Genomic DNA, 12,257 nt, shown 5'->3' with positions numbered 1-12,257 from the left:
TGGGATATCTTTCTTCGAAAGTCTCGTGAGGGGGTCGTTTTTGTCTAAGTATCCTTCTAGGAATCGTCGGTAATAGTTCACGTATCCGATGAAGGATTGCACATCCTTGACGTTTTGTAGTGTTGGCCAGTCTCGTACTGCTGCGACTTTGTCTTTAGACATCTTGAGGATTCCAGGGGCTATCGTAAAGCCTAGGAATTCGACTTCTTGGGTGTGGAATTTGCTTTTTTCTGGTTCCACTAGGAGTTTGGCGTCTTGTAGTTTCCGTAGCACTTGATGTACGTGCTTTTTGTGGTCTTCCAGAGTCTTGGAGAAGATTAGGATGTCGTCGAGATAAACTACGACGAACATATCGAGGTATTCTCGTAAGACGTAGTTGATCATCGTCTGGAATGTCGCGGGTGCGTTAGTAAGTCCGAAGGGCATCACAAGGTACTCGTAATGTCCTCGGCGTGTTCGAAACGCTGTCTTCCATTCTTCACCTGATTTCATCCGGATCAGGTTATAAGCTCCTTTTAGGTCGAGTGCTGTAAACCACTGGGCTCCGTGTAGTAGATCTCGTAATTCGGAGATAAGCGGTAGTGGGTAGTAGTTCTTGATCGTAATGTCGTTGAGTTTCCGGTAGTCGACGCAGAGTCGTAGTTTGCCGTTCTTTTTTGGTACGAACAGGATTGGGTATCCTGCTGGTGATGTGGAGGGTCTGATGTATCCCTTCTATAGATTTTCTTCGAGGTAAGCGTCGAGTGCTTCTATTTCTTTCTAGTTGAGTCCGTAGATTGCTTCTAGCTTTGGCTCCTTCCCTTCCTTAAGGGGTATCTCGTAGTCGTAGTTGCTGTGTTCCGGGAGTCCGGTCTCGAGTTCTTCGGCGAATAGCTTCTGGTATTGCCGGTATTCTTCTGGGATAGACAGAAGTCGGTCTTCCTTGCCGATGTCTATTGCTGATAACGTCCTAGCGTTTACATCCTTGATCCGTAGGTATGCTAGAAATCTCTTCGCTTCAGGAGTCTTGAGAGGTTCGTTTGAGGCACCGTTCCGTGGTTGCTTCTCAGTGACTGAATCCTGGTCCCAATAGAGTTGGCTTGTTCTCCAATCTATCCGTGGGTTACTGTCGTATAACTATGGTCTTCTAAGGATGACATCGTACTTGTCTCCTATCTCCGTAATATCGAAGTTCAGTCGCTTATTCCGGCCATAGATCTGCAAAGGGAGTTACGCTGTCTCCATAGCAATGCGTCCTCCGCCGTACTAGACTTGTTCTCCTTCAACGGTGCTAAGTTCGTAGCAGTCTTCGGCTGCTTTTCTTTTCTAGGTTATCTTTCTTTCATTTACCGTTCTTAGTAATATGAAGTTTCCTTAGGCTCCGCTGTCGATCATGGCGGTAGCTGTTCTTCCGTTGAGCTGTATTTAGACTTGTACATGCTCGTGTCGTTGTGTCGTGGGCGTCGTTGCGCTATATAGGGACCTTGTCTGGACTGCCTATCGTTGTCCCTTGTCTTCGGTAGGCGAGTCTAGTTTTTTGACTACTCGTCTGTTCCTTGTTCGTCGTTTTCTTGCTGTTTCTTCCATGCTTCGTCTTTCTTGATATAGTGGACTCGGCGCTAGTCTTGGTAGCAGTGATACCACTGTATTTCTTCGTCAGAGTCCTCTCCAGAGCTGGTGTCGTCGACTGAAGCAACTTCAAAGGCGACTTCCAGTTAGGCATGTTGGCGGGCAACATCGCGAGGTGTTTCCAAGTCGTTAGGGGTGTTCTTGGTCGTTTCTGATTCGACCTGTTCTTCTAGTTCTTGGTTGATCTGGCGGATCCGTGCGGGATCTCCTTGTGCATATTGTCGTCGTTCGATATGTACGTCCAGCGCACCGAGTTGTCGTTGCCACATAGGGTTTTGTAAGTCCTGTTGAATCCGCTGCAGGTTGGCTTGTCGTCCTGCGTAGAGGAGGTTTAGTCTTCGCTGATTGTCTTGTTCTAATTCCTCGTTGTCGTTCATACTATCGAGCTGTTCGATTGTCTTACGCTCGATTTTGCTATTGCTTCTATATCCCATAGCGAGGGTCCGTTTAGGTGCGTTAGTAGTGTCGTAACCAGATCGTTCTTAAGGTTTCTAGGGGTACCATCCTGCGTGTTCCTTACTGCTAGAGTAGATATAGCAGTTGTCATCGAAGTAGGTAGTCTAATTAAGTTGTTTATAAGGGATCGTCTTCGTAGCGATACTTGCTTGTCGTTTCTCTAGTACCGGTTGGAAGCGTTCCTTCTTAGGTAACCTGCATTCGTATGCTAGGTGTCTAATCTTCTAGCAGTTATAGCACTATCTGTCTTTCTTCTAACTATCGTTCTTTTTATCGTTTCTCTATATAGCACTAAGGTCTATTGGTCTACTATGGTAACCATAGGCAGTACTTTGTCGGGGGTTGTTCTAGTTGTTACGGGGTCTATTATCGTTTCGCTGGTTGTTAAACTAGTGCTAAGGCTGCCACTAGTACTTGCGTCCTAAGTTGGGGTTTTGTCGTTTTTCGCCTTTTTCCTTTCGTCGTTCGAAAAGCCGGTTGTCGATTTTGATAGCGAGTTCGGCGTACTAGAGAAAGTCGTCAGGTCGATCAATCTTGATGATCTCGTCCTTGACTTCGTCCTTTAGTCCTTGATAGAACATGAAGATCTTGGTTTCCTCGGTAAGGTCGAGTTAAACGCTAAGTTGTCGGAAATTGGCGGAGTAGTCTTTAGCAGACTTAGTCTGCTTAAGTTATGCCAGATCTCGTTCGGCTTATCGCTTTTCGTCGGGGTCTTAGAAGAATAACCTAAGCGCATCCTCGAATCCTTTAAAATTAGCATAGATATCGCGGGTCTTGGTAGTACACTCGTCGAGGGTCTCGCATTTAAGGTATTCTTCCTAGATTAGTTCAAACCACTTGAGGGCCTTTCCTCGGAGGTAGGTGGCTGCGTGTACTACTTTTTCGGTTTCGTTAGTGAAATCTCTATAGTGAAAGTTCTAGTAATTTTTGACCTGAATCAGGAATCCTTTAAGGGTCCCGGGGGTTCCGTCGTAGGTGACAGGCGCACTAAGCTTAAGCTTTTGTCGTCCTCCGTGGACGGGCGTGGTGACGATGTTGGCGGCGGCCCGGAGGGTGGTGATTTCCCCCTGGAGTTCCTAGATCTTCCGGAGGTTAGCGTCCCCCTTGATGTCTTCTTCCAGCTTCTTGTAGGCCTGTCCAGCATGCTAGAGTTGCTTGTTGAGGTTTTCCATTGCTTATCGGTTTTCGTTAACGATTTTCTGCATGTCTTTTGTCTCGGCTTCTTGTTTCTGGATTATGCGTCGGAGCTTATCGTAGCTTTCCTTGGTGAAAGAGCCATCTCCATCGGAGTCGTACTTGAGGTCCGGCATGTCGAAGTCCTCAGTGTTGGCGGGCTCCTGCGCGAGGCTCTGAGGCTGGTTGCGCGAAGAGGATGAGGATCCTGGAGTAGGTGATTTGGCAGAAGCGCGAGAAGACATCTTGTCTATACTGTTTAGTAGTTCTCAAAAGGTGACTTACTGAACAGGAGCAATCAAAGTGTTACGGCCAGCTAACTGACAGTAGGTTTGTGTTAACAGTAAGCCAGGGATTGAGAGTAGTAACAGTCGTTCCGTGGTCCTGGTCGAATAGATCGTAGATCTTCAAAGGTCTTGGTGATCAGTCAAGGCCTCAACAAGAGTCGTAGAGTAGTCGTCACTTAGGTATAGCTGAAAGTACCGGTTAGGGTAATCACAAAGTTGATTGCTGAAGAGCTATGGAAGTCTGTCCTCGAGCCCGGCTCGAGTCCATCCTATATACAAGTCCTGAACGGTCCTCCTTATCTTGGCTATGTTGGATATTTGACATATCCAACATATCCGGGGATCGGTTGGATATTTGACATATCCAACATATCCGGGGATCGGTTGGATATCTGACATATCCAACATATCCAGCCCGGGTTGTCCTTACCCCGCGTTATCCCCGAGGCCACGTGACTTGTCCATAGTTCTTCCGTTCCGAGGATCCCTGGTTACACCTGTCCGGCTGGGTTACATATGCCCTGCGTTAGCCGCCGGGATCCAGGCGGGGTCGTGTTGGCGACCATGTCCAACGGGTCGTAACAATAGGATAGTATTGCCTTTAGCTACTAGCATACCTAATATTAATAAAATTAAATATAATACTATGTTTATCAAACTAGATATTATTATCTAGTATACTATCTATTAGAAGCTTATTAAAAGTAAAAAACCCGTAACTAGTAATCCTAAACTAGATAAGACTATCGTTAAAAAAGCGATAATACCTACTAATATATATCTTATATCTCCGCTATTAGAGAACTTATTAAAAACTACTACTATACCTTATAATAGTATTGCTAATAAATTAAATAACGACGAATTTATCGCCTCCGTAGAAATAATAGAAACTAATTACTAAGACCTTGATTCCCTCTTTATAATTATTAAGGAGGCAACGAGTTAGCTAGCAAAGTCCTCTCGACCTTGCTACGCCTTAGCCTAGCGACTACCTAGTTACTACCAAGCTGCTAGTAGTATATACTTTTATACTAAAAAGACTTTTCTATCTACTAATATTCTAGCTTTACTAACTTCTTATTAATTCTCTCTTAGTATGCGAAAGTCTTACCTAATAGCATAGCGATTCCGAAGTCTTACCGTAAGGTATAAAAAAGCTTGTAATAGCCTAAGTAGGAGTAGGCTTTCGAACGAAAGATAACTTAATTTACGGAAAAAAGGGTTTATAAAGTCGTTTACCTACTATATAATACTAAAGTCTTGCTTAGTAAATAGGTATATAATATTAAAATAAATAAAAATAACGAAATTATATGCTATAAGGCTTAATATATAGTTTATAGAAACTATAAGAAAGGTAACTAGTTATCGTAAGAGGTTTATATTATAATTGCTTTTACTACCGTAACCTACCTTTTCTTCGTAGTTATCATACTTCTCGATCTCGAATACGAAGTATATAATTTCGATACTGCTTTCTTAGCCGCCTCGATTCTAGAGGGGGTTAAGGTATACGTCCGGCCCCTTGCTAGCTATGCTACTATAGATAATAAGGTTTAGCTGCTTTATAAGGTATTTTATAAATTAAGAAAATTACTATTTTAATAGTTTCGACTTATTAAAAGTAAAATAAAACGAATTAGCTTTACTACTATTAATAAGGAGGTTTATCTCTTTGTTAATTATAAAATTAAAGCATACGTTCTTATATACGTCGACGATAATGCTATTACTACTTCTAATAAGCAAGTCATGATAGAAGTTCGTCGTCTCCTCGAGAAGGTCTATTCTCTTAAAGACCTTAGCAAGGCTACCGATTTTCTCGGTTTCTAGATTAAACGCGATAAGGCTGCCGGTAAGATTTTCGTCTCTTAGGCTAAGTATATAAAAGTAGTATTTTAACGATTCGACTTTAATAGTTTAAGCGTTATTAAGACGCTTATAGCGACTACTAACGATCTACTTATTACCTAGGATAAGAATAAGTACTTACTTAATAAATAATAACTTTATATCGAATAGACCGGCTATCTTAACTTCTTAGTAGCTAGCACTTGCGTTAATATAGCTTATACTATTAGCAAATTGTTATAAGCAAGTTCGGAGCCTTCTAAGGCTTATCTTTATATTATTAAGTATTTATTTCGATACCTTAAAAGTATTATTTATGTTAGAAGTATAAGTATATTATACTTTTATTTTACTTATTTATCCTATTTAGTCTTATCTAAGACTTAGTAAGACTTACAAAAGTAACTAGCTAAGAATGGCTGCTTGCTAGTTTAAACATATGATATTCAGATCCCTATGGAATACTCTCTTTAACCTTATCTAAAAGTCTATTTAGTTAAAGAAGATTCTAGTCTGATTTATAAGCTGCTTTATAAGCTAGTTGACGTATATACTTACGTATACTAAACCTAGCTTATAGCTTCCTATATTAGCTATTATAGGCGACGTTATACTACTATATAACTAGCCTAATTCTCTCCCTTAGCTAGCTATTAGTTCCTCAACCAACTCAGCTTTAATATAAGCCTATACATTCTTTACTATTAAAGCCCTACTTCATAAGTACAAGTTCCCTTACTCTAATACCCTGTTATAAGGATATCGTACTATCTACGAGATTCCTACCTACCGTTCCAACAGGTTATGAGCCCAGCTGAGTAATAACTTTACTTATTCTTTTATCCTCAACTCTTCGGTTATTAAATATCTTAAACTCTATTTTATTCCTATAAACGATATAAGTTTTAGGAATTTATATTTATTAATCTTTTAAACCGTATATTATTATAACGGTTATTATTATAACGGCTATATTCCCCTAAGACGAAAAGTCTAAAACTTTAACTCTATTCTAGTACTATTAAGGCAGACGAAGTGTAAGTCCTTAGTACTACTAAATACGAGACTATTAAGGGGATTACGTCTTAGAAACTATTATTTTAAGATATTACTTGCTGCTTTTAGTGCTTATATACCCTATTATAAAGGCATATCCTAGGGCTTAGCACTTAATAACAAGGCAAAATACCTGTTATTTACTCAAGGCATAGCTCCTTAGTATCTTCAGCAGCCTATTAAGGGATAAATTCCCTATATTATAAGCAGTTTTTGGGCTATAAGTCCCCTATCTCAAGGGCAATAAGTACCCAAGGGCTATAAGTCCCTATATTTAAGGGCAATAAGCACCCTATTAAAAGTCAATATGTCTTCGACTACTACGACTACTACTACTGCTATAAGAGCCGTTACAGGCTGTTTAATGCCTGAAAATCAACGATTAAAGGGTATAGATAACTGGAATACCTGGATTACTACCCTTCAAATCTATTTTAAATTGCTGAATTTATCCCAATACTTTGAGGATCAAGAGAAATATTCAGCTATAACCGAAGAGCAAAAATCACAAGCCTTACTAGTTATAAGGCAAAATTTACAGCCAGAACCTCTTAGCCTGGTTTTTAATAATAAAGACCCAGCAGAAGCCCTAAAGTTACTAAAGGATACCTATGAAGGTTCCGGGCCGGTTCTAAGGCAACAGCTATATCTCGAATTCCACGCTATTAAATTCGAGGATTATAGCTCTTTAAATCTATTTATTAGCTCTTTTAAGGCTTATTTATCTAAATTAGCCTCTGTAGGAGCAAAAATCGAGACTATAGACCAAAATACGGTCTTTATAGCTGCCTTATCAAAATCATTTCCTATTTGGGCTGAAAGGCAAAGGGCTGCCTTACGTTCTAAAGAGATACCTACTTTAGAAGCCCTTATTACGGATATATTAGATGAAAATAGGCGTGATGAGGACACCCCTATGTCTAATTCCTATATCCATAGGCAACAGTCTCAACAACGGTCTAAAAAGACTAAGAGGTCTAACTATAGACCTAATGCCTCTAAAGGCAATAATAAAAGGGAAAACCAACAGCCTCCTAGCAACTCCTACTCTTTCTATAATTTAGAATATTATAGTGGGATTGATGCTAGTTACTTTAATAAGAGGCCTAATAGCCCTAGTTCTAGTTCTAGTCCTAAGAACTGGTGGCTGTATGATTCCGGTTCTACTGTTCACATAGCTAACAGTAGAGAATTCTTTACAGCCTATACTTCTAAGGACAACCTCCCAGAAGTCAAAACAGGCGCTGGACCTATAAAACCTAAGGGCCAAGGTACTATAGACCTACCGCTCTACTTTAAAGGTCAAAGGTCAACTATTAGGCTTGAACAAGCCTTATATATACCGGATTTCCCTATAAATATTATTTCAGGTCTAAGGCACTATCTCTCAGGAGGCTATATTAACGGGAATTATTTATATACCCCGTCTCACAAAGCCTTTGCTGCCTTAAATATCCCTAAAAGGGGATTTTTCCTATCTATATATGGGAAATTAGAACCTGATATTCATAGTTTGAGGAATAAGAAGACGAATAAGTCCTCCTCAACTAATAAGACTAAAAAGTCTACTACCTCTAATTATAACGAGGTTGATTTATCCTCTAGAATCGATGAACTTTCCGATTCTGAAGCCTCTAACTATATGGCTTTTGAGGAATTACAAGGTAACCCTAACCCTAAGGGTCTAAAGGGTCAAAATAACCCTAATCTTAAGGGTAATAACCCTACTAATCCTACTATGGATTGGCATAACAAATTAGGACATCCTAGTTACTCTTACCTATATAAGACAGCTAAGATAACTAAGGGGATTCCTATCAACCAGCTTAAAAAGGACGATTTACAGTGCCCTAGCTGTGAGAAAGCTAAGTTAACTAGACAACAGTCTATAGTTAACTATAACAGGGCTACTAAACCTCTCGATCGACTATGTATCGATACGATTAAGATTACGCCTTCTACTATAGCTGGGAATATCTACGCTATCCCATATACTGACGATTATACTAGCTATAGAGATATAGATTTCAGTCCTACTAAGGATAAAATCTTATCTCTTATACAAAATAAGCTAGAATATTATTATACGCAGTATAACCAGTACCCTAAGTCATTACGAATTGATAATGGTACTGAATTCGCTATAAGCGAATTAGAAGCCTATACTAAACCTAAAGGGATAGTTATAGAGCTTACTACTACATACACGCCAGAACAAAACGGTATAGCTGAACGAGCAAATCGAATCATAGTTGAAAAGGCTAGAACTATATTACTAGCTTTAAAACTACCTCTATTTCTATGGGATGAAGTCTTTAAAGCTGTTATTAAGTTATTAAACTATACAGCTACTTCAAGACTCCCTATTACACCATACGAGGCATTTTTCAACTATATATTTCCTAATAAGGATAATCGACCTGATTTATCTTCCTTATATAACATAGGAGATTCGGTCTATATATATTATCCTAAGGAAAAACAAGTCAAATCGAATAAGGTTTATACCTATACTCAAGAGGGCATATACCTCTATACAGAGGCAACGAATATTCATATTATATACTGCCCTACTAAGCCTTATAAATCACGAATCATAAGGGCTACTCATATTCGTTTTATACGAAATACTATAAGAGAGGGGGAACAAGAGGCTCAAGATTCCTCTAAATCCATTACTTCTAGTATTTCTAAAGACGTCTCTAGAGACGTTAAAGAAGCTAAAGAAGTTATACCCTCTAAAGACGTCTCTAAAGACGTTATAGTCTCTAAAGACTTTAAAAACAAAATCGAAATCAGGCTTCCTTCTATTAAGAACAAGGAAGAATATATAACTATTAAAGAGAATAACTATATTCACTATCTCTTTTCTAGTTACTATACTAAGGAACCGTCTACTATTAAACAGGTTCTTAAAAGCCCTGAAAAAGACAAATGGCTTAAAGCTATATATCAAAAGATTTCCCAACTTATCTCTAAAGGCACCTTTAAGGCTATAAATTCTAAGTTAGCCTCAACCCAGCCTATAACGGCTAGATGGGTATTTAAGCGGAAATTATTACCTAATGGAAAAATCGATAAATATAAAGCCCGCCTTGTGGCTAGAGGCTTTGAACAACGTTACGGAATCGATTATTTCCAGACTTTCGCTATAGGGTCTAACCCTACAACTTATAGGGTTTTATTTGCCCTTGCCGCCTATTACGATTGGGAAATTCATCATATCGATATCATAGGAGCTTTTTTAAACGGCGAATTAGAGGAAGATATCTATTTAGATCCCTCTAATATTCCTCTAGCTGAATTCTTAAAACAGAACCCTAAACAAAACACTATAGGATATAATCCTACTAGTAATCAGGTTCTAAAGCTAGAAAAAGCCCTATACGGCCTAAAACAGAGCCCTCGACAGTGGCAACTTAAGGTTAAGGCTATATTTAAACAACTAGGCCTACAACCTCTTAAATCCGACGAGGCAACCTACTATAATAATAATAAGGACAATCCTATTATCATAGTAACCCACGTCGACGATTTTATTATATTCGCTAAGAATCTTAACGAAATAAAGAAGCTTAAGTTATTGGTTTCTAAATTCGTTGAAATTAAGGATCTAGGCGAAATCAGCTATTTTCTAGGTCTCAAGATCACTAGAGATAGACCTAATGGGTCTTTACAAATCTCTCAAAGCCACTATATTCAACAAATCCTAGAAAACAACAACTTTAAACACCTCAAAGGCTCAGATATCCCTATATCTCCCGGAATTCTAAAGCAAGACTTAGGGCAGAATAACCCTAACTATCAACCCTCTAAAGAGCTATTAAAACTATATCAACATCTAGTTGGCTCTTTGATTTACACTATGTATATGACTAGGGTTGATTTAGCCTTTAGTGTTTCCTTTATTAGCCGGTTTCTTCATAATCCTACTCAACCGCTATTAAAGGCAGTTATAGGTATAATTCAGTACCTTTCAACTACAAAAGACTTTAGTATTAACTATAAGTCTAAATCGAATATTCAACAGCCTGAATTAATAGGCTATACGGATTCCAGCTGGGCTAATTGCCCTACTACTAGGAAATCAACTAGCGGCTACTTATTTACTTTAAACGGTGGCCCTATTAGCTGGAAATCTAAGAAACAATCAACTATAGCCCTCTCTACAACTGAGGCTGAATTTAACGGCATTCAAGAGGCTATACGAGAGGCTATTTGGCTTCAAGGTCTCCTATCTGAACTAGGCTTTAACTATAAGCCGATACCAATCAAAACCGATAATAACGGAGCCCTAAACCTAGCCTATAACCCAGAATATCATAATCGAACAAAACACACGGCGATATACTATTATTGTACTAGGCAAGAAGTAGAAAAAGAAAATATCTCTATATCCTATATTCCTTCTACTAGTATGCCGGCTGACGGGTTAACTAAGCCTCTATCTAGACCTAACTTTATTAAGTTTATTAAACTTATAGGTTTAGATCCTTCTTCTAGTATTAACTAGAATTACCCTTTTATCTTTTCTACTAAATAGTATAAAAGAGGGGGTGTTAGAAGTATAAGTATATTATACTTCTATTTTACTTATTTATCCTATTTAGTCTTATCTAAGACTTAGTAGGACTTACAAAAGTAACTAGCTAAGAATGGCTGCTTGCTAGTTTAAACATATGATATTCAGATCCCTATGGAATACTCTCTTTAACCTTATCTAAAAGTCTATTTAGTTAAAGAAGATTCTAGTCTGATTTATAAGCTGCTTTATAAGCTAGTTGACGTATATACTTACGTATACTAAACCTAGCTTATAGCTTCCTATATTAGCTATTATAGGCGACGTTATACTACTATATAACTAGCCTAATTCTCTCCCTTAGCTAGCTATTAGTTCCTCAACCAACTCAGCTTCAATATAAGCCTATACATTCTTTACTATTAAAGCCCTACTTCATAAGTACAAGTTCCCTTACTCTAATACCCTGTTATAAGGATATCGTACTATCTACGAGATTCCTACCTACCGTTCCAACAATTTATCTCGGTATTATACTTAGAGGCATCCTTACGATTAATAAGTTAAGGCTTTACGCTATTATAAATACTGTCACAGGAAAAGGCGCACGCCTGACCGTTACGCCAAAAGGTGCCGTCTAGCTAGATGTTATCTAACTAGACGTTAACAGGCCTTATAGACCTATATGCAGGTGGGAGACCCACATGCATAGTGGGGCCTTAGCCCCTACATATGCGTGCGCATAGAACTGTGACAAGTGCCCCTCTCACGAAAGGCACTCGTCCCGAGGGCACCCCAAAGCCATAGAGGCTTTGTGGCATCGTCAGGGCTAGACGGTCCTGGCTCCTGCTCATCAGAAGTTCCTAGACATCTCCACGAGGAAGAGAACAGTGACGGCTAACGTAGCGGCCCTCTTGTGGGCATCTCACAGCGTATGTGAACTTTCCTGGCTAACTCAGCAGATCACCAGACTCGCGCGCGTCCGTGATGAGGGAATCGAACTCCTCATGCCTGCTATAATGGAGGAACTAGGTTGTGCTACCACATGTCACAGGAAAAGGCGCACGCCTGACCGTTGCGCCAAAAGGTGCCGTCTAGCTAGATGTTATCTAACTAGACGTTAACAGGCCTCATAGACCTATGTGCAGGTGGGAGACCCACATGCATAGTGGGGCCTTAGCCCCTACATATGCGTGCGCATAGAACTGTGACAAATACCTTTTTCGCTAATAATAAGCTATTATAAGTCTTAATAAGTAGTTATATCGTCTTCCTTGCTAGTATGTTAATTGCTTAGAAGT

General features: G+C 39.3%; 2 protein-coding genes across 2 annotated transcripts; both read right to left on the bottom strand.

Annotated features, from left to right (window-relative positions):
• Positions 1 to 1,694: 1,694 nt before the first annotated feature.
• CTRU02_213342 (uncharacterized protein) lies at positions 1,695 to 2,042 on the bottom strand (the record flags this gene model as incomplete). The annotated part of the gene is made up of 1 exon (XM_070206029.1): positions 1,695 to 2,042. The coding sequence occupies one exon, from the start codon at positions 2,040 to 2,042 to the stop codon at positions 1,695 to 1,697; it is 348 nt and encodes a 115-aa protein (XP_070060422.1).
• Positions 2,043 to 2,981: 939 nt separating this feature from the next.
• Positions 2,982 to 3,482, bottom strand: CTRU02_213341 (reverse transcriptase domain protein; the record flags this gene model as incomplete). Its single annotated transcript, XM_070206028.1, has 2 exons — positions 2,982 to 3,140; positions 3,258 to 3,482. The coding sequence occupies 2 exons, from the start codon at positions 3,480 to 3,482 to the stop codon at positions 2,982 to 2,984; spliced, it is 384 nt and encodes a 127-aa protein (XP_070060421.1).
• Between the last annotated feature and the right edge of the window lie 8,775 nt (positions 3,483 to 12,257).

The sequence above is a fragment of the Colletotrichum truncatum genome (assembly GCF_014235925.2).
Source record: "Colletotrichum truncatum strain CMES1059 chromosome Unknown Contig_0009, whole genome shotgun sequence".
Lineage (NCBI taxonomy): Eukaryota > Fungi > Ascomycota > Sordariomycetes > Glomerellales > Glomerellaceae > Colletotrichum > Colletotrichum truncatum.
The sequence above is the reverse complement of the archived record's forward strand: the minus strand, read 5'-3'. Positions and strand labels throughout refer to the sequence as shown.